The sequence below is a fragment of the Schistocerca piceifrons genome, chromosome 6 (assembly GCF_021461385.2).
Source record: "Schistocerca piceifrons isolate TAMUIC-IGC-003096 chromosome 6, iqSchPice1.1, whole genome shotgun sequence".
NCBI lineage: Eukaryota > Metazoa > Arthropoda > Insecta > Orthoptera > Acrididae > Schistocerca > Schistocerca piceifrons.
Genome location: NC_060143.1, coordinates 576,585,344 through 576,609,312, shown reverse-complemented (window position 1 = coordinate 576,609,312; position 23,969 = coordinate 576,585,344). Strand labels below are relative to the sequence as shown.

At 39.7% G+C, this 23,969-nt stretch overlaps 1 protein-coding gene across 1 annotated transcript in view; it reads left to right on the top strand.

The window, feature by feature from the left end:
• Positions 1-23,969, top strand: part of LOC124802504 (zinc finger protein 135-like) — a 136,307-nt gene that overhangs the window by 2,954 nt on the left and 109,384 nt on the right. The window contains exon 2 of the mRNA XM_047263328.1: positions 1,131-1,226. Coding sequence (XP_047119284.1) covers positions 1,197-1,226 — 30 coding nt within the window. The 5' untranslated portion in view covers positions 1,131-1,196. The remainder of the gene's footprint in view (positions 1-1,130; positions 1,227-23,969) is intronic.

The window sequence follows — 23,969 nt, the reverse complement described above, 5'->3', positions numbered from 1 at the left end:
AGATCCTCTGGCGCCCACATGTGACTTGATTTCCACATTCCTTATTAGTTAACGCGCTTGTGTGGGTACACCACTTTATTCAGCATGCCGAAGGCATCTGCTGTCAGCAGCTTTTACTGGAATGAGCTTTTTTATCCTGAAGGACAGTCTTGCTTCACATGCCGATACTTCAAGAACTCGTGTTGGTAGCTTGGTTGAAGTGCATACAAGAACAATTTCAGAATAAAATTACGAACTCAGAGATATTCCTTGACTGACCAGTCACCCTGTACGTCTGTATGCAGTCTGTACTGGTTAGAGTATGATGCTGGTTCTTGGTTATGGTGACACTGATCTGTAGTGTAGCCTGAAGTATAGATTAAATTGAAAGGTAATAATTGGGTGGAGAGTAGGCAAAGTCATTGAATGAGAATGCCAAATAAAGGGTAAAAGAATGACCTGTAGGATATGTTTGCATTCGTGCTGTATCTGCCACACTTTGCAATATTTAACATGTCTTTCATCATAAAAGCTAAAAATGCAAGGTGAAATCAGGAAACTCATGTCAGATAATGTACAAGTCTACAGTGAGTATTTTGTTGCAGATTCTTTACATATATCAGACATAAACTTTGAAAAATGGGAGGAGCCCCCCCCCCCCCAAATAAAGTATGGTTTAAACATAGCTTGAAAGACTTTTTGATAGGAAACTCCTTCTACTCTATTGATGAATATCTTAACAGAGACTGTTAAGCCAGCAAAAGTAAAAATGTCTGTTAGATTTCAGTTTTGACATCACTTGGTCACAACAGTCAAGATTAGGTATTTTGTGTACGATAAATTTATTAATAGTGCCTAACAATATTTCATTCTGACAGCATGTTAATTATATAAATATTAGCTGTTCCAGTTTGCCGCATTGCATTCACCTATCTCGACAATCTCCTGACTAATGATCTGGTGATCAGGTAGTAAGTATTGTATTATACTTTCTGACATGTTCCACACCCATGAGAATCATCTCATTTTTTGGGTCTATGGAACAAAAACTGAATCTAATGTAATCCAATTAACATTTACCCACTTTTCCCATACAGTTGCTCCAGTAATATGGTTAGAAGTCAATTGCAACTTATTTTTTTCTGCTACAGTGACATTCCAGTTCATGAGGCCACAGATCTCAGAAGAGTGTCTTGGGCAGCTCAAGAATATCAACTATGGAACATGTTGGGCTGCACACAACACAGGTAATGTTTGGTACATTCATATTGTCAGATGGTCAAATATTGTGAGATTTCACTGTAATTTAAATTTATACCAGCCAGATTTCTGCATTGATCTAACAATGTACAATGTTTAGTTTATTGTATATACTTGTTACAAATCAAGGCATGTAAAAGCAAGATGATCTACTAGTTTGGAATATGCGCAATAATGCTTCGAATAGAAAACACAAAAGAAATTTATTGTTGTTTCAAAATCCTGTAACCAGTAAATGGTCTCAAAGTCACAATGGTATGGACTAATGGAATCATAATTATTCCATGGTTATAAGCCATGTCTTATACCATTACAGTAGTTGATATTTATCTTACAATTGAATATAAGAGCTTGTAAATGATTTTGTATGTTTTAATTTGCGTGAACATGTGAGCTTATGTTTCATTTCTGTAATACTGTGATCAATTTTCACTTATTCATTTGCAGTAAAAATTTCGCCAACCAAATAAAAAAAATAATTACAATAGCTTCTTAAATTGTGGTGTTCTACTAGCAAGACTGTTGAAAACACTCACCGTGCATTGAACTTTGTAGTGGTTAAGTAATTTCCTAATTTCATCACAGGGCTTATCTACTTTAGATTGCTATGCAGACATATCCTCACCTCATATTGTGATAATGACTGGCACCGTTGCTGTAACTGATGTAGTGAAATATAAGCTCTCTTAAAAATATTGACACATATTGAAATAGTTAGGTTTTTCCTGTTTATTCTTTCCATTCCAACACAGTTGTAAAAAATATACTTTCAATTGGTGGTGCTAAATGGATATTTACCTTTACTAGAACCCCAATTGATGAACCCATGATGTGATTGCAAGTAAACAAAAATCATAGATGTTACTCCAGTTGCAGTACATTAATTTAAATATGCGATTTTATGGCAAACCCACCATGAAAAGATGGCAGCACGTAATATTGCTTGTAGCTTTCAAAATACCACTCTTCTGACGGAAAATATAAAAATATGATTTTTGTGAGGAGAATCTTAATTTGTTACTGAAAATATGAACAGTGAAGTGACAAAATATCATTACATTGTGGAATCACCAGATAGCAAAGTTGCTGAGCTCATTTCAGGTTTAATGTCCAAACCATTACTGATTACCTCATGTACATACTTATAAACACACCTTATCTCAGAGTTTGAAGAATGTCATGTTAAGTTAAAAAATTGCTAATTGAAGTAGAACAAGGAAACAAAAGGGCATGTACTTTTCTCAGAGAGATGCATGCTTTTGCCAAACAACTGTATTTCTTCAATGACTGCCAACCAATACATGATGTATCAAAGCAGCTAATCAAGATGTAAGTCTCGATACAGTGGCTTCTGCGGCCGACAGAATTGAAGAGATTGTGATGCCCAGTTAGTTTGTATATAGTGCTGAAACTGTTTTGCCTCCATCTCAAAATGACAGACTTTCCCATCTGGAAAAGCAGCTTTCAGAACTAACGAGCCAGATTCTGAAGCTACAAACTTGGATACGATTGAGAAGCAGCTTGTAATCACCGCAGGATGCATAGAAACATTCTTTGTGTTGGCCTCATAAATTGAATCAGAATGCGAGAAAATGTCCACCACCATGTTCATTTGTTCCTCAACAGTTTGCTAATGCTCAGATGGAAATTTAGTATTATCTCCACTTGGCGCATCATTGCATGAGGAGGCTAAATCGTTTTGCCATCTGTTCATAACTGAGTGCAACACAAATCCTAGATTTTTGCTTGATTCCAGAGCAGACATCTCCGAATTACCAGCTACAGAATAGATCACAATGTTGAGAAACAGCAACTGTGTGCTGCAAACAGTTCTGTGGTGAACACCTACTGAACCTCAAAATAGGCCATCGAAGAAGGTCTCTGTGGCCATTCTTCTTGCAGATGTTTGCCAGCCTATTATTGCTGCTGATGTTTTTTAGCTTTTGTCATCTGTTGTTTGACACACAAACCAAAAATCTGCTCAGCCCGATAAATTTTGATCACTAGTATTGGCTCTGCAGTTGTGCCTACTGACAGTTTTGTATTTTTGATGGATCCACACCCCAAATATCAAAATGTGCTAAAGCAATATCTTAACATTCTCAGAGAGAAACATAATTATGGTTTCACTGAAGTTAGTGTACAATACACAATAATAACTATAGGACCTCCAGTGCATGCCTAAGCTGGGTGCTTATCACCATAAAAATTTGCTCAAGGTAAACATGAATTTTAAGAGATTATCAGTCTTGGAATATGTTGTTCTTCTAAAAGCTGCTGGTCTGTTCTTCTCCATCATGTTCAAAAGAAAGATGGAAACTATAATCCCTGTGGAGACTGAGTTTTAAATTCTGTCACTGTGCCAGACTGCACCCAGCACCTCATTTAAAAGATTTCAGCTGCCAACTCTCAAACAGTTTTTCTCTAAAATTGACCTTTTCTGAGCTTGTCACCACATACCTGTTATGTCATTAGTAGTGCCGAAAGCAGCTGTGATAATGCCAATTAGACTTTTTGAAGTTTTGAAGATGCTATTTTATCTTTTCAGTGCAGCACAATCATTCCAGCAACTTATTTGTAGCATTTTGAATTATTTGCCTTTTTTATATTCCTTGTTGGATGATCTCCAAAAAACAGCACAGATTTAGAAAGCATTGCTCATGCAAATCTCAGCTGTCCTCCGTCCTGTGAACTATGGACGGAGGACAGTAGGCACATTCCATATTTATAGATTTCTGCAAAATGTTTGACATGGTGCCCCAATGCAGACTGTTAACAAAGGTGTGAGCATACTGAATAGTTCCCCAGTTACTGGAGTCGCTTGAATGCTCTTAAGTAATAAAACCGAGCACGTTGTCCTTGATGGTGAGCATTCGTCAGAGACAATGGTATCATCAGGAGTACCGTAGTGAAATGGGATAGGACCACTCGTCCTCTGTAGACATAAATGGTATGGTGGATAGCACGAGCAGGAGTCTGCTGCTGTTTGCTGATGACACTGTAGTGTACGGAAAAGAATCATCATTGAGGGACTGCACAACACCTAGGATTAGTTACTCCTTTCAGGGGTAAAATTAAATTTTCTGAGGACTACAAAAAAATGGTTCAATTATGTTTTAGTTACAGAACTACATAAGTGTACAACTTTGCTTCCGCAGTTTGCCGATTGGTGGCGACAACGGTTAGTAGGGGTCGAAAGAAACAGATCGCAGACATCATGCAATTAGCTGGGACCTCAGACAATATGACTTCATTCAAACATAAGTCGATTTGTCTCTGCATCATAAAGTTGTTCGTGATTGAAAATGTCAGTTTACGAGCCTATTTCTCATCATTTGCGGGAGGTGTTACTGTTTTGTTTCAATATGAAGAAAACAGCGGCTGAGTCTCATCGAATGCCCTCAAGTACGTATGGTAAGAATGCTATTAGTGAAAGAACGTGTCGTGAGTGGTTTCAACACTTCAAGAATGGTGATTTTAAACTAGTAGAGCAGCATAGTGGTGGAAGAGAAAATGTTTTCGAAGATGCAGAATTGGAGACATTGCTGGTCGAAGACTCATGTCAAACTCAAGAAGAATTTGCATGATTAGTGGGAGTGACACAGCAAGCCATTTCAAAATGTCTCAAGGCTGTGGGCATGATTCAGAAAGAAGGCACTTTGGTCCCGTGTGAGCTGAAACAAAAAGACATTGAACGGCGTTTGTGTGTTTGTGAACAGCTGCTTCAGAGGCAAAAACGGAAGGGATTTCTGCACCGCATTGTGACTGGGGATGTAAAATGGTTTCATTATGATAACCCTATACAGAAAAATTCATGGAAATATCCCGGCCATGCTTCCACCTCAATGGCCAAACTGAATATTCACGGCTCCAAGATTGTGCTCTGCATTTGGTGAGACCAGCTCGGCATCATGTACTATGAGGTGTTAAAACCAAGTGAAACAATCACAGGTGCTCGTTATTGATCGCAATTAATGTGTTTGAGCAGAGCATTAAAAGACAAACGGCCGCAATACAGCTAGAGGCACGATAAAGTGATTTTGCAGCATGACAACGCTCGGCCCCACATTGCAAAAGATGTCAAAATGTACTTGGAAACGTTAAAATGGGAAATCTTACTTCACCCACCGTATTCTCCAAACATTGCTCCCTGTAACTATCACCTGTTTGGGTCAATGGAGCATGGCCTGGCTGACCAACACTTATGATCTCGCGAGGAAGTCACAAATTGGATCGATTCGTGGATCGCTTCAAAAGACGAACAATTTTTTAGACATGGGATTCGTGCACTGCCCAAAAGATGGGAGAAAGTAGTGGCCAGCAATGGAAAATGCTTTGAATGATACCTGTGTAACCAGTTTGTTTCATTAAAGCCTCAAATGTTGGGAAAAAACGGTGGAAGCAAAATTTTACACCTTGTACACTGTTTTTAAAAGATCAATACTATTATCACCATTTTGTTAGACTGTAATGCTGATTTAGTTAGTTACCAATAATTGTATGTATTTTTTTAAATAATAGCAAAACGTGTCACACAGTGTGGAGGAGGTTACAGCTTGTGAAACACAAATATCAACTTCATCTTCGTCAAGTAGTCCACCTACTACACATGTACTTTGCACTATTCATCTATGACAGTAAAATTGAGAGATACACATCTTTTGTGCGTAACTATCTCATGAAAATGCCTGCACCAAGTTGTAGGTAGTTCTTGCAATGGACCAGAAGTTGCTTTGTTATTCCCTTTGCAACAAATAAAGAAACTGATAAACAGCACAACACAACAGTAACTGTGTAATCACTGCTACATGGCTAAAGGTCCCACACTGTTTTATTATTTCTTATTTCTTTTATTATTATTATTATTATTATTATTATTATTATTATTATTATTGGCAGGGTTAAGCACAAAGCTTTGGCAGCCTGAAGTCTTCTAATTTCTGTTTAATGCACACATTTTTATTTGGTTAATATTAAATATGGGTGGAGGTGGAGCAAGTGTCACTAAGGAGAGGAGCAGTTCAGTGAAAGCATCTTTTATGACAAATATCTACTCTCAGTGAGGATAGCTAGCTTCATTTACTGAGGGATTGTAGTTAGCAGTTGCAATGCACTGAGAATTATATCACCGTAAAAAAAGAAAAGAAAAAAAAGAAAGAAAGTTGTTAGAAAGAAGCATTATCAGTTGTCTCATTAACTCATTAGTTCATGGTCCCATAATCCTGTTCCATGTTTTAGTCAAGTTTTACCATATAATTTGTCATTTTCCTAATGCAATCCTATACCTCTTTGTTGGTTACTCAATCTGCCAATCTAATCTTAAGCATTGTTCTTTAGTACCCCATTTTAAATGCTGCTACATTTTTGTATATACTGTTTATCAACCACATTTCATGTCTGTAGGAGACTATACTCCAAATAAATACTTTCAGAAAAGACTCCCTATCACTTAAATTTTAATTTGATAATGCTATTGCCAGTCTGCATTTTGTATCCTCTTTACTTTGGCCATTCTCAGCTATTCTGCTGTCAAATAGCAAAGTACAACTACTGATTTTAGTTTCTCATTTGCTAATCTAATTCCTTCTGCATTTTTGTGCCTGAATAGCAGAACTTAACTACTAGCTTAGTTCCTCATTTGCTATTCTAATTCCTTGAGCTTTTCCTATTTTAAAAAGACTACATCCAAGAAGACAAAAAGCCGATACCTACCACATTTGTAAAAGTTCATATGCCTACCTGTGCCTCAGATGAATAAGTTATCGAAAGAATGTGTGATGTGATGATAAAATGTAGCCTACTCATATTGGTAAGGAAGGTGGTAATGTAGTTGGTTGGGGCTGGTTGGTTGGTTAGTTACTTGATTTGGGGGAGGGGACCAAACAGCAAGGTCATTGGCCCTGTCAGACAAGAGGAGGATGGGGAAGGAAATTGGCTACACCCTTTCAAAGGAACCATCCCGGCATTTGGCTGAAGCAATTTAGGGAAATCACAAAAATCTAAATCAGAATGGTCAGATGGGGGTTTGCCCAGTCATCTACCTGAACATGAGTCCAGTGTGCTAATCAATGCTCCATTTCGCTCGGTGGTAATTTAGTTTTGATTGGAAACAAGGAAATTAAAGGAAGGTATAGGAAAATATTAACTGGGGGGGAAAGAATGAAAGAAGAAGCTGATTGGTAGAACATTGAACACAGCACAATTTAATCGTTACTAACACTTGGTTTAAGAATCGTGAAAGGAGGTTGCATATGTGGAAGAGACCTAGAAGATTTCAAATGGATTCTGAAATGATAAGATAGACATTTCCAAATCAGGTTTTAAACTACATTACATTTCCAGGGCCAGTTGTGGACTTTGACCAGTTTATTGGTTATGAACTGCAGATTAAAACAGAAGTAAGGAAATAGGAAATGAATAAATTGCAACAACCTCTGGTTGCTGAGAGTTTTAAAGGGAGCATTAGCCAACAACTGACTGAAAAAGGGGAAAGGGATGAATTAAAGGCTGAATGGTAGGTAGCTTTGGGAATAGGCAAAAAGGCAATGCCTAGTACACTTTGTTGGACAACTTAATCAGGGGCACCCATACAAGTGACTGGGGGGGGGGGGGGGTAATTCAGCCTGTATATTGAGGAAGTAATAAAGAAAACATGGAGAAATTTGGAAAAGAAATAAAATGCAGCAAGAAGAAATTAACCGTTAGTAACAGTTTTCAGAGACTGCAAAGGACTTGGACAACCAGTTCAATGAAATGGATAGTGTCTTGAAGAGATATTAAAATTGAATATCTACAAAAATAACACAAATGCAGTGGAATATGATTAAATCAGGCAGTGTCAAGGAAATTAAATTAGTAAGCAAGAAATTAAAAGTGGTAGATGAGTTTGCTACTTGAACAGCGAAATAGGTATGATCTAAAATGGAGACTGGCAATAGCAAGAAAAGCTTTTCTGAAAAAGCGAAAATTGTTGTCTTTAAATATAAAATGAAGTGTTAGGGCATATTTTATGAAGGTATTTGTCAGAATGTAGCTTAGTATGGAAATGAGAAATGAATGATAAACAGTTCAGAGAGAACAAAAGCTTTTGAAATCTGTTGCTACAGGTGAATGCTGAAGACTAGATGAATAGATCAGGTAACTAATGAAGCGGTACTGAGTCTAATCATAGAGGGGAAATTTATGGTGCTATTTGACTAAAAAGAGGTATCATGTGATGGGACAAATCCTGAGATATCAAGGAATCATCTGTTTGGTAAGGGAGTGCAGATGGTGGGATAAAACATATAAAGGCTCTGCAAGAATTGACCACAGTAAGCAGGTTCATATTGAGATGGATTGCAGTAACTATGAAGAGACAGAGATACTTGTATAGGATAGAGTAGCATGGAGAGTGGCATGAAACCAGTTTTTGACTGTAGACCACAACACTATACCCCATTAACTTAGTTTTACTTCTGTTGATGTTCATCTTGTAATTATAGTACCATAAATTTCCCCTCTTTATGATTAGATTCAGTACTGCTTCATTAGTTACCTGATCTATTCCTCTAGTCTCTACCCATTCTGCTCAAGTGCTGTTCCAAGCCCCCTGCCGTCTCTGGCAATTATATCATAGGCAAATCTAAAACACTTTAATTTTAATTCCTCTTCCAGATTTATCATTTTGTTACTTATAATGCTTGCAGTATGTAGAGACCAATTAACTTTAGACCACCTTTCCCACATCAGACTTGCCAGTTTTACCATCTGAGAAAACAACACGGGTGCCGGCAATGAGGAAGCCGGTGCCTGAGGGGTCGGGGGGTGGGTGCCCAAACGTGGACGTAACTGATTTTGGTGACGACGTACCTCCCCGTCCCCCACCTGCAAGGCATAGTGCTGGCGGCCATTGCAGCGCTGGACCACCGCCAGTATCCAACGTGGATTGCGACCAAACCCACCTGCCCAGACCGATATACCCGGTGGGAAGCCTGGTACCCCGTTTTGCGAAGACTGGCGAGGACCAGCAGGTGAGGAGAGTAGCACTGATCTATAGCCGGAAGGCTGCTAAGGGAGTCACTACAGTTTAGGATACTCTTTGCAGTGTGACTATGGGCTAATTTAATGGCCATTAATTCAGCAGTGAAGACACTGCAGCCATTTGGCAGAGTGTGGAGTTCACTGCAATGAGTATGTGTGTATACAAAGCCTGTTTGTCCGTCAATTTTCACCCATCGGTAAATACCGCTTTCAAATCTGGGGAGGAAGTGAGACAATGGAGGTGTGCAGCAATAGTAAACCCAGTTCTGGGTCGCTGCTGTGGGAGGTGGAGCTCCCTTCCAGGAAAAAGGACATGGTAGTTTGGACGTTCAGGGAAGCTACGAACATTTATAGCATAATTCAGCAACTGCTGTTGGCACCTGATAGGTAATGGAGGGACTCCAGCCTCGATTAGTAGGCTGTTCACAGGGCTACTTCGGATAGTTCCTGTTGCGTCAGACCCCCAGAATGATAAATGGGGTCCAGTATCCACAATCCGCAGCTGAGGGTGATACTGAACAATATGGAAGACTCCCACAGTCAAGACGGGACCGAATCTGGGCTTTCTGCAAAAGTGTAGAGCGATCTGCACCCCAGCTAGTGTTACTAAGGCAGTGAAGTGTATCGAGGTGTCACCAGCACTTTCCCTTACGCTGGTGGAGGTGGGGAAGCCACGCCAGCTGGGAATCAAAGACTGTTCCCAGCAACAGGTGAGTCTCAACTAGAAGTAGTAACTGGTATGATGGTGACAATAGTGCACGACAAGTCTTGGCAGTTGAAAACCAAAAGTCATCGGTGAGAGCCCACAAATGCGCCTTTCATATGGTGCCTTAGCTCTGGTCACAATTTGTTGTTAGTATACTTTACAGAAGTAACCGACAGTTGCTTCTGCTTGTTAATGTGCAAACTGATTGGAACAATACTGCAACCTGCATAGCCAATGGTGGCGAGTGATTGGCAGATACTACAAGCTGCCACATGGCAGGCTGTTGCTAACCCACTCAGCCCACTCAGAGTTGTCCAATGATTTGGCACACATGGCTGCCTCCATTATTAACTCAATGAATCGTTCACCTTATTCAATTCACTTCCTTTTGTCTTCTGCTTTATATCTTCTCTGTGCATACAGTGATCACTATAATGTGGCTTAACATCAGAGTTTCTACTTTGTTCACCAACTAACCTGACACAGTCCTACTGTCTGTCTACAGCAATTGAAACAAATATAATGATGCATGCCCAATTAACATTTTTTTGTTTTGTTTAAATTCTATTTTGCTTGGCACCAACATATACTTGTTTAAAATGTGTATTGCAATGTTTCTTTTTCTTAACTATGTGCATTTTTTACTGATCTGGAGATAAACCTCAGTCCTTACTTGCTTTTCTTCTTGAGAGTTTAACATAGTCATTCAATGATAAATAATAATAATAATAATAATAATAATAATAAAATAATGTCATCTGGCTCAACGACTTGGTGTAAGTCTTTCAACTGGACACTACTTCAGCAACTTGCATTTCCTTGAGCCAGTAGCATCTGGTGTTGCCAGATGTCGCCCATACAAGTACTAACAATGCCCATCATGTCTTAACTTCAGTGACCGAGCGAGAACCAATGTAACTAACGTGGCACCGCCACTGGTTCAACAATTTAAAAAAATAATGTGAAGATGCAAATTTGTTCTTAAGGTGATCTAACAACTTTTAGAGTATTCTTTATTAGTATTTTAGTTAACTGATATTTGTTCAAAAACTTACTAAAAATGTTGAATATATCACTGCACGAAACTACCACCATTGGGGATTTTTATTTCAAGCACAAGAGAACACTACAGACATTTTACTTGTTCACAATACTTCACTTCAGGCCAGGAATGCTCTTCATTTTGAGCCAATGAATGTTTTGATAACTGCTTAAGTCTTTGTTACTGCAGTAACCACCAGAAAGATCGCGGGAGGCGCACATCGGCACGGCGCGTCACGGACAGTAGTTGCCGCAAGTAAAGTCCCGTCCACCAGAGGGCACGCGAGAATTCTGCCGGTGGAACAACAACAACTCAGGCAGCACGGGCCATGCCCAGTCAGTTTTTACATCGGGCATGCCTAGCAGACAGTTCCCGGTTTACACAATGTGAAGTGCGACGGACAACGTGAATCGTGTTAATACACATTTGGCGATGAATAGGGTTGTTCTTTCGGGTGTTGCGTCGTCGTTCCGGTTTCGCAGCTTATCCACGGCATGGAGGATTTAGTAGTACGGGTTTTGGTTGAGCAGCAGACGGAGCTAATGGCAACCACGAAACAAGCTCTTCCGGTGTTGCTCTCCACGCAGTCTGCTCCAGTGCCGTTCCCTCCTCCCTTTCCCCCGCATGACAAGACGGCGGAGGATTGGGACGCATATGAACATCGCCTTCGGCAGCATTTCCAGGCGTTTCATGTTGCCAATGCGGAGGTATGTCGTGCTCTTTTCTTGTCTTGGATATCTCCCTCACTGTATCAAGTTTTGCGGCAGTTAGCGCGTTGCAGGAACCCTCGTCCTTGTCTTTTGACGCATTGTGTTTATTGCTGTCTTCATATTATCGCTGCTGCATGCATGTTGTGGCGGCTAGGGTCGAATTCTATCAATGTAAGAAACAGCCCCATCAGTCTTACCGGGCGTGGGCCGCTACCCTGCACGGTCTTAGTCACAAGTGTCATTTTGTCACGGAGCAGTCGCGAGAGTCGTATGCCCACATTATGGTGCGCGACGTCATTGTTCGTTCGGCCCCTAATAGGGAGGTCCAGCAACGGGCCCTGCAGTTGGAAGACCCTTCCCTTGAGAAAGTCCTGTGCATTGCTCAATTGTATGAAGTCTCTCACGCCGCCGGTCAACAGTTGTAAGCGTGGTGCGACGTCGCCGCAGTTCAGGGCGGCGTGGCCGTGTCCACTGTGTCCGGGCTGGACGACGTGCAAGTGGTACAATGCGGCCACTCCTGCACGGCATGTAAACAGAGTTCTGGCCGCCGGCCCCTGTTACCGTCCTGTGCGTCGTGCTATATACATCATGATCGGTCAAAGTGCCCCCAGCATTGGGCCGTTTGTTGCAAATGGAATAAAAAAAGGACACATTGCTAAAGTTTGCTGCTCAGCCTCAAAAGAATCGAAGAAAGCAGGTACAGAGGACATGGGCGTTGACATTCAGGAAGTTTCATACGAGCAAGCGTTCACCTCATTGAAGAGCCTCCTCACGTCAGCACCTTGTTTGGCTACTTTTGACCCCAATAAGCCATTGGTCCTGGCTACAGATGCTTCACAGTATGGGGTGGGGGCAGTCCTGGTCCATCGCAACGCGGATGGCTCCGAGCAGCCACTGGCGTTTGCGTCTAAAACTCTTAGTCCCGTGCAAGCCCATTATTCCCAGGTGCAAAAAGAGGCTTTGGCCACTGTCTACACTGTTACCAAGTTTCACCCTTTCTTGTATGGCTCGAAGTTTCAGTTAATCACTGACCATAAGCCATTAGTATCGTTATTTGGCCCCACCTCTCAGATTAGGGATAGGGCGGCCCACAGACTGCAGCGCTGGGCCTTGTTTCTCTCTAAGTACCATTACGACATTCATTTTTGCCCTACCGGACAGCATGCCAACACCGACGCTCTTTCCCGTCTTTCGATGGGCCCGGATCGTAAGTTCGATCGGGAGGAGATTATGTGTTTTCATTTGGATGTGGCATCCCGTCAAGTGGTTGATGGCTTCCCGATCACTAGTTCTAGAGTCGCCATTGAAACAGCAGCCGACCCGGTTCTTCAGCAAGTAGTTCGCCTCGTTCAGCAGGGGGTGGTCGTCCCGACCTCCAGGCTGGGCCTCGGACCCTCTTCGTAATTATTTTGTTCTACGAGACTGCCTCTCAGTTTTGGAAGGAGTTCTCCTTCTGGCTACCGATGATACAGCTCCTCGCATGGTTGTTCTGCAAGTTTGCGAAGGGAGGTCCTCACGTTATTACATGAGGGGCACTGGAGTGTTTCCCGTACTAAAACCTTGGCTGGGTAACCGTGATAGCGTTACGGAGATGTTTAACAAACTCAAGTGGCAGACTCTGCAAGAGAGGCGCTCTGCATCGTGGTGTAGCTTGCTGTCCAGGTTTTGAGAGGGTGCGTTTCTGGATGAGGTATCGAATATATTGCTTTCCCCTACTTATACCTCCCGAGGAGATCACGAATGTAAAATTAGAGAGATTAGAGCGCGCATGGAGGCTTTCAGACAGTCGTTCTTTCCGCGAACCATACGCGTCTGGAACAGGAAAGGGAGGTAATGACAGTGGCACGTAAAGTGCCCTCCGCCACACGCCGTTGGGTGGCTTGCGGAGTATAAATGTAGATGTAGATGTAGATATTGGCCCCGTATTCACAGAGAAATTGAGCACTTGGTGGCCGCGTGTTCCCAGTGTGCGAGCCAACAGGTGTCTCCCAGGTCAGCGTTCTCTTCATGGCTGCCTGCATCCCAGGCATGGGAACATGTTCACATAGATTTTGCGGGCTCGTTTCTCAATGGCTTTTGGCTCATTGTCATTGATGCTTATTCCCGATTCCCATATGTGGTTCGCTGCTCCTCAACCACTTCAGAAGTTGCAATCCAGGCACTAGCAAAAATCTTTTCTGTGGAAGGTCTGCCAGTCACCCTGGTATCTGACAGTGGACCTCAGTTTATTTCGCAGACCTTCCAGGATCTGTCTAATACAGATATTAGGCACAATTTACATCCCTTTACCCAAGAATACCAATAAATTGTAGAAATTATGACTAATTAAATGTTCTTATACATTCTTTTTGAATATTCTGGGATCTTCAGATTCCTGCCTATACCCACTGACACTTGTTATAGACTTCTGCTCCATTCTGAACCCCAGAGAAGGATACATAGTATATGTGGAATTTATTTCTACTTCTGGTGTTCTAAACTGTCTTGTTAATAATCACATATACCATTAAGAGAGTATATGTATTGTATAACAAACCAAGATTATGGGACTCCTATGGCGAATATAGTTTGCAATACCATCCTCAGAGTACAGAAAACTGTGATCCTATCCTGTCCTATCCTATCCTATCCTTGTTCCATATCTTTGAACAATAAAGTATGACTCATTACTGAAACTTATGTGTTTTCCAGCCATGGAGGTCCAAGATTTATATTATTTGGCCTAAGACAACCATTTTTTTGTCATGTCAGGTGTTAACAATTGCTTCTTTATTGGCTTTCATGCCTTCTGCCCACAATGGAGAAGCCTACGCCATACCGTCAAAAAGCAATTCCAACCATAGCAGCCAGTAACTATCTCTGAAGGTCTTCACTTGTCATGTGATGGTAAATTACATGATTTATAATCTTTACTTGTCCTCTGAGAATAAATTATATTGTTTATAAGTAGAGTTTTGTCAGTTCTAGAGGTGGTTTTTCATTTTTGTCCACATCTGCCTTTTCTCTTTGGAGAGAGGAGGAAGTATCTCTATATGCCTTAATAATTCTTAATACAATAGATTTTTCCCGTGCCAACAACAGAGCCAGTGTCTTAATATACCCATTAGATGTCTGTTCAGGACGCGATGTGTGTTCTTAGGTGAAATGCCTATTTTAACACAAACACACAGTTTTCCTGCTGAGAACACAGAAATAACGCATACTGTTGCTAAACATACAAGCACTCAGCTGAACAGTGGGGGACCTACAATTACTGTCCTTAGTCAAGGTAACAGTAGTCCACCAAGAGTTTGATAATCAGGCAGATAAAATTGCTCACAACTAACCAACTTCAATTCCTTGTAAAATGTGCTTGTCCCAATTAATGTAAGCATTGTATATGCACAAAACATTTTTGCAGATGTTAAGCCTGGCATCCTGTTAATGCAGTGGTGAAGAATATTTCAAGTCAACGGAAAAAAGAGATGAGCGTATTCTGATTATAGATGCAGCAGTGATGCACATAAAAATGAAAGCAAAGCAGCCCTTCATTGTTATAGAAACTTATTGCTGAAACTATTTAATATGAACATAGACAACACAAATGCCGTTGCAAGAAGTTTGCGACAATGGTCTTGTATAAATAAAGAAGTTCATTACTACAGGTAAAAAAGTATGTGATAAGTTTCATTATATACCTTTGCTCGACATAATTAAAATTGTACACAATGAATACTCAAGCCATGAATAACATATGAAGGGAAAGGCTAAACTCATTACCCAGATAAGTGACCTGTGTGATAGAGCTAGTAAGGGATATGATCCAGTTGCCCCAGACTACAACCAAGAGAGATTTTTATGATAGAGGGATAGCATACTGTTGTCGAGAGATGTAGTTAAAGTGTATCTCAGGCCAGAATACTTTGAGAAAAGCCAGTAGTCAGTCATTGCAACACAGTCATAAAGATCCAGGTATTGCTATAGGACATTGCAAAAAAAATTTGTAACTTAAAAAAAAAGTGACTCATCCGAAGTGGTAAATCGACAAGAAAAGATAACACTCTCAAAAATAATGCATTTCAGTTTACATATCTGAGAAACAAACTCAATTTGTTGCAAATATTTGCAGAGGGACACCTGCCAAATGTGTTAGTAATAACTGAACATGGATAAAATCCAGTGAAGTAGTTTATTATAAATTAGAAGGGTACGTACTTGCAAATAATTATTGCCAATGCATCACAAGCTGTGTATGGGCTGTAAGTGGTTGCTACAGCAGCAGCCATCATGACCAGTTGTTCGTGACAAAGACAATGGAGGATTTTGTCACAAGCTTGAAATTGTACGCAGATTTGACATTTCATGTAAACGAAGAATGTTTAGTACATAAACATATAACATTTAAAGAATTTATTTTCTTGAAAACCACAACAAAGATGGATCAGTCAAAATGACAAGTTTTGTGTTTCGCAGTAATTATCTTAAGTTATCGAAGCATGAAGTGATTATGGTATATTCCCCACCAAATGCTCATGTACAGTGTTTCAGAGATAGACCTAGTGGTGTTATTGGTCAGACTGGTTCTAATGACCTTAACTGTATTTAATGACCTTAATATTGATGCAAATTCAAATACTAAACATGAAACTCACTATTGCCTGAAGTTGATATAACCTTTTAGATATACTAAGCTTGGACACTAGAGTAACAGTAACACACTACCGTGAACAGAAACATTTTCACTAATGTGACTTACAGCAGCGTCAATATGATTTAGGATAAATTGCTACTTATGGCATAGAGGTGGTGTTGAGTGGCAAATAGGTACATTTAAAAGTATGCTTAAAAGTAAATTTCAGAAGCTAACATTTTCATTATTCTGACTTTTGTCAGGTGATTGAGTACACGAATTTAGCTGTGCCACAAATAATGAAAGTTGTGAAATTTGAGTTTCTCTCAGAATATGAAATGTTGAAATGACTTGCAAGAATGCAGCCAGGTGACATCTTTAACAACTGCTGATATTTCAATAGGTCACTTCTCAGTCATTTTCAAGGCGTAAATGCAATGAGAGAGCACTGTGAAAGTTATTGTGCAGTCACAAGCTCTGAATAGCACAAATACTAGTGTCTTTAAATACAAACGAACAGAGAAGAAATAAGATTATGTGCGCCAGGTGGACATTTCTGGCAACAAATGGAGTGATTTCTATTCAACTCTGTTGAGATATGTTTATCTATGTCCTGTCAGAGAAATACAAAAGGTAGTAAATGTTGCCAGAATGGAAGTAATATTACATTGAAGCTGCCTTCAGGTCTGATTAGACTCGGGCAGAGTGTACGTGATTTAAATCGTTCTGCTTTATAAAGCTACTACCATGCAGATTTTTGAGGAAAAATAGAATAAGACTTGCATAACTTAAAACTGAAATTGCTGGCATTAGTAAGCAGAATAACAGCAAAGCAACAGAGGAGTTGATAACATAAGTGAAACATTGATGGTGCTAATTGACAAATAACATAAATGTCCCAGAAAGATTAATATGAAACCATTCAGCATTAGACAAGATGGTAAAAATGTGAAAAACCCAAAAAATATATTATGTAATATTTTAGTAACTATTTCACATCTCCAGTTGACTAATTGACACACATTACAGGTACACTGGCCAAGACCTTATTGACACATCACTTGATGTATTGAATTTGAGTTTGTGGAGGTAAATGAACAAGAAGTATGCAAAATATATTCATCAGGACAGGATGGCATTCTAGTGCAAATACTCAGTTGGCTTAAAAAGAACTTAAAAACCCGATACCTACATGATTAACTTCCGCATTTTAGGAAGAACATGTATCTCCCAGTCCTAAAAATGAGTGTTATGAAAGCAGTATAAAAAAAGGCAATTAAGGAAGATGTCTCCAACTATAGACGAATATAATTAATTCCCATCTTTAGTAACATATTCAGATGTATTGTACTACCTCAGTTTAGAACATTCTTCTCAAAGCACAAACTCCTTACAGATTCTCAGCACGGATTTAGAAAAGAGCTAAGCGTGACCTCAGCAATTACACAGTTCTTCAAAGAAGTGTTCTGCTAGTAGGATTGAAGGATGCAGATTGCAGGTATCTCTTTAGACTACTGACAAAAGCTTCCAACTCAGATAAATCATAGGTTGGTTCTAAAAAATAAAGAAAAGGGACTGGCCACTAGCCATATTGTATCGTAAATCCACTGATGCATCTTGTAGCTACATACATGTTGAATCAGTTTTAACACTAAGACAAGGTGTACATCACAGCTCAATCCTTGGTCCTTTCTTGTTCCTCATATATGAATGACATTGAACAACCCATTAATCTTATTCCTTGCTAGAATGTGAAAGGAGTGATGTAACAGAATTAAGTAAATACTTCAACAATCAGGATGTCAAAGAGAATGTTATCAAATCTCAGTTAGTGACATTTAAAATAGGCAGCTTTTGCCACATCAATGTGAATAATTTATGTAACATATCAACAGAATAATCTGGCAGCTGTAAATTTCTTGCGCTGTGTAATTGGGTGAAAATCTGAGATGGATAAACCACATTAATTTTATGTGGAAAAGTCAGCAATGGCTTATGTCTCCTTAGCTACTCACAAAGATAGTGTGTATCCAAACACTAAAAATAGTATACTCTGGAATAATTTACCCCTTTTCTTAACTATGGAATTGAATAATTGGGCTGCACAGCTGATGTGCACTTAAAAAGATTATTGCTGTTGCACAAAAGGGCAGTAATACCCGGAATAGGCCATAGAAAGTCATGTCATGAAGAGTTTATGCATCACAAGTAGTTAACTGTATATCCTTTACAAACTTTTAAATTACTTTCATTTTTATTGGTCAAACAGCTGAGCCTATCAAATGAAGTGATGTACATGATCACAACAGCAGAGCAAAATATAACTACTTTTGGTGAGGAATGAAATTAAAAATGACAGATCAAAGCTCATATGCTAGTAGTTTGATTTAGCTTAACAAAATACAGGTCTCTCTAAGAACATATAATGGGAATAATTTTAACACAAAATTAAAATATTTTCTGTTATAAAAATGTTTATATTCATTTAGTCAATTTTAATACATTGTTTGTTGTATAAACCTGTAGTATATTAGCTGTAAAGTAATAAATGTAATAAGGTGCAACAATTGTAACAAGTAAGTGTAATTAATATTATTTCTGAGGTTTGCAAAAGCCTTCATTTTGATGGTTCAATGCAGAGAATATGTAAATAGATAAAAGTATGCCATACAGCCAAAATGAGTGAACATGTGATAGCAATCTTGCCTGGTCAACAAGGGGAGAAAAATTTATGAATGCAAAGCAGGCAGAACTGAGCTCTCTTGTTACCTTACGCACATGCTGGTGCCACCTGAATTTATTTTCCAACTGGGTAATTAGGAACTTCACATGCTCAGATTCATTTGCATTTGCCCTCTTTCCTGTACTTCCAGTATGTCAAAGTAATTTTTATTTGTTTGGAGTGGCATTCTAGTTTTGCAAGATTAGAGACTAAACAGTCTGTTGTGACTCAGCTGTAAGCCTGTTCCATTATCATCTTAGCTGTGTCTGGTGTGGATGTGTTTGAGCCCTTTGTCAATGTGTTTCATCAGCAAACATTTCAGTCTTTGAAGAGTCTTCCAAGCATTTGTGTAGACTGTGAACAGCACAAAACCTTTCAGCTCATCATATGTAATATTTCCCCACTCAGAATTCAATCTTACTCCTAATGTGACCTTTTGCTGTTGTTAAGATATGAGTCCATCCATGAAAGGGGAAATCTCTAATGCCATACTATTTTAGTTTCCCTAGTATATTTCTGTGATCTACCCAATTGAAAGCCTTGGCATGGTCACAGAAAATGCAAATAAATTAACACAAACAACAGTTAGTATACAAATGTCTAAAAGAGTTATTGTGTCCTACCCCATGTCTTGCAGTGTTTCTCAATGGGAAGAGGTCATCAGATGTAAAGTAGTTTTGAATGTACGCCAGTGAAGTGCTATAAACACTGCTTCTGTTCATGAATTGCATGAATGATCTGGTGTGTACTGTAAACTTTGTCAGGCTTTTCATGGATGATGCTGTTGTTGAAAGAGAGGCCACATCAGAAAATACCAAAAAAATTCCAGAAACATCTGCAAAGGACTGTCACTTGACCATTGACTGACCCTCCACACAAATGTGTGTTATATATTTTGTTTGCATAAGCGGAAACCCTCTTTGTTATTTGATTACACTCTTGATGAATAATCACTGGAAGCGATCATGAATATAAAATATGCATAGCTATTTAATATGGAACAACCATATAAAACTACAAGAGGTATTCAGTAAGTAATGCAACACTTTTGTCTGAAAGCAGCTTGGTTTTATTCAGGATTCCAGTACATCATATTATTCCCCACTCTTTTGGCTGCAAAACCCCATGTTTCGACATAATCTCTGTATAGTGTGACACTATCTTCCTGTTAGGTTCTGTACGCCCGCTCGATACCACTCTGCTGGTCGATAATGGAGTTAGTCTTACTGCATCAGTAACCTCCCCATCTTCCATGTATCGCTTTCTGTGGAGTGCATTCTTCATTGGACCAAGAAGATGAAAATTGGAAGATGCGAGATTTGGGCTGTAGGGTGGATGAGAAAGAACAGTACAATGAAGTTTTGTAAGCTCTCTCAGGTAAGCAGACTTATGTGAGGCCTTGCATTGCCATGGAGAAGGAGAAGTACTTTGCATTTTTGTGGTGATGAACACACTGAAATCTCTTCGGTTCCCTGAGGGTAGCACAGTACACTTCAGAGTTGATTGTTACCACAGGAGGGAGGACATCAAACCGAATAACACCTTCCAAGTCTCAGAAGACCGTTGCCATGTCTTTACTGGCTGAGGGTGTGGCTTTGAACTTTTTCTTCTGAGGAGAGGTGATGGGTGCCACTCTTGGGATTTCTGTTTTGTTTCAAGTTTTTAGTGATGAACCTATTTTTCATGTTCAACAAAATATTGTCACGAATAGCCTTATAATGAGCAATTCGTTGGTTTGTCAGCACTACCAACAGAGATATCCAGCTGTGCAGCAAGGTGTTTTGATTGTGATCTGTCGACCACTTCAAATGAGTGTGTCCACACTCCAACATTGAAAGAGTCACAGCTATGTGCGGCCAGCTGGCATAGGTTTTTGCGACCTTGTTGCAATGATGACAGATGCCTCGCCCGAGGACTTGCAGTGCTTTTGTTCACTGCCAGGTCTCTGTAGACATTCAGCAAGCACCTATGAATATCTGTGATGCTCAGGGTTTCTGCAAAAGAAGCTCAGTGACAGCTCTGTGCTTGGAACGCGCATCAGTTACAGATTCCATTTTGAAGGCTATGCATAATACTGCCACTTAACAGAACTTCATGAAACAATAGCAACAGAAGTGTAAATATTCCATGATGTCCCACAACAAATTCTCAATTTTTTTCAACTGAACTTGGCTGAGAAAAGAAATGTATTGCATTACTTATTGAATGCCCCTTGTAGTTGCAGGAAAGTCAGGTTTCAGAGAGAAACTTGTTGGATGAATTTCAAGGAAATGTATTTCATCTTGAGCCTTCCCCATATTCTGGTGAAATGGACAAGGCTCACAGCTGCTGTGTTGTATAAGAAAAAGAAATTCATTATACATCTACTAAATATGTTTATTTTGCAGACCAGTTTGTGAATATTATAGCCCGATTTTCAGTGTAACTAAAATAAGAGAGAAAAGAATGGTATAATTTATTATGTGCATACATCAACAAGTACGAAGTATAAAAATGCACACAAGTTACGCGATTCATTTGGGGTTGTACAGGTAGTGTACATGAGCCAAGTCAGATCAGTGTTCCAGCGACAACAGTACATGCACCTTATGTAAAAGAATAAAACAAATTACACTTATACACAGGTGAAATGTGCTGCTGAACATGACTGTGTATTTTTTATATACAGGGTGTCCCATTTATCTTGACCACCCTAAATAACTGCTTGTCCAGATGGAAATTACAAAATGTTTCAAGCAAATGTTCTTTAGCCATCAGGGGGACATCAATCAGCATGATTGCCTTCATCAGGGGGACATCAATCAGCGTGATTGCCTTCATTGCAGCTGTGTTTTTTTAAAAAGATGTGAACAGCAGTATGACTTTTTTAAATGGCACCCTATATTTTTTATTTGGTAATTCATTTCCTCTCCTAAAGACCTATTAAAAAATGTATCACGGAGTACCATTCACTGAAACACAACGTTATTAATTACATAACACAACAATGACGTTGACGCTAACAGCACTTAGTGCAGGTACTCGGGGTAATGGAACAGGTACTCAAGGTAATGGAACACATCCACATGCTGACGTTGACAGAGGACAAATGTAAACGTAAGTAGAATGCACACCTGTCATTCCGTCAGTCGAAGAGTTGTGTGAGTAGAATGTACACCAAATGTAGAAATGCTAGTGATCTATGGGGAATGTAAGTTAGCAGAATAGTAATTGCAATACTGTTTTATTATGTATGGATACATTTAGTACAGTAGTTTAGTCCTTTTAAACACGGTTGTGTAGAGTAGGCATACAGTCAGGGGTGTCCTTTCTACAAACCACATTGACATAACATTTCTTTTGTTGTTGTTGTTTTTGTTGAAGTTGAAGGTAGGCGAAATGCTACGCAGGCAGTGGAACTGTACAGAGAGCGATATCCTGACAAGAACCCACCTTCCTGACGGATGTTTTCTTGTCTTGTTGCGGAGCTTCAGGAAACAGGAAGTTTCAACCCACAATAATGAAATTGTCATAGCACTCCCACAGACGAAGCTGCCGAATTTAATGTTCTTGCTTCCATTGCTATTAATCCACATGTAAGCACACAACAGCTTGAACACGAGATTGGCATTCCTAAAACCAATGTACATCGTATTCTTACATGTCACCAGTTCCATCCTTACCATGTACACCTACATCAAGAAATGTATGGGAATGATTTCCAGAATCGTGTTCAGTTCTGTCAGTGGGCACAGCAAATCCTTGCCAACCTGAACTACTTCTCCAATGTTCTATTTACTGATGAATGTTCCTTCTCAAACAAGGGACAGGTAAATACAAGGAACATGCATTGTTGGTCCAGCGACAACCCACAATGGCTTAGACAGGTGGAACATCAGCGACAATGGCGAGTTAATGTCTGGTGTGGGATGCTTGGTACTAAAATTATTGGTCCTTATTTCATCAATGGTAGTCTAAACAACACAGAGTATGCCAACTTCCTCAGACGAATTCTTCCTCTTCTTCTGGATGAAGTGCCGCTAAGAACCAGAATGCTTATGTGATATCAACACAGTGGATGTCCAGCACATAATGCCTTGCATGCACGTCGTGTTCTGAACCGAAGGTATCCTGCCAGATGGATTGGTCGAAGAGGAACAGTTACTTGGCCTGCTAGGTCTCCTGATTTAAATCCTCTGTATTTTTTTCTTTGGGGATACATTAAAGACATTGTCTATCACGATATCCCAACAACTCCAGAGGACATGCAGGAATACATTGTGCTTGCTAGTAATTCCCTTCAGCACGCAACACTGGAAGCAGTAAATAATTCTTTCATTCAATGAGTGTACCGGTGTCCAGGGTCACCACTTTGAGCGCCTTTGAATGTTCTTCTCCTGGGCAATGGTACAGGAGAGTCAAAGTCAATTTTGTGTTATGTTTTTACTTGGTTTTCATTTATTTTTTGACAACTCCACCAAGTGGAGGAGTTTGTGATCCCAGGCTCAAAGTCAGTATTGTATATGTAATTAATAATGTTGTGTTTCAGTGAATGGTACACTGTGATACAGTTTTGAATAGGTCTTTAGGAGAGGAAATGAATTACCGAATAACAAATACAGGGTGCCATTTACCGCTGTTGATATCTTTGTAAAAAACAAAGCTACAACGAAGGCAATCATGCTGATTGATGTCCCCCTAACATATAAAGAATATTTGCTTGAAACATTTTGTAATTTCCATCTGGACAAACAGTTATTTAGGGTGGTCAAGGCAAGTGGGACACCCTGTATATGGTACTATTAAACGCAACATAGCTGGTGACACTGACTAATCATACAGTAATTACGGGCCAGATGGGGCAGTTCTCCTTATCAGTTTTTGGCAAAGCTGAGTGTTTAGGGCAGGCTGGCCACAAACCAATGATTCAAAAATTCCTT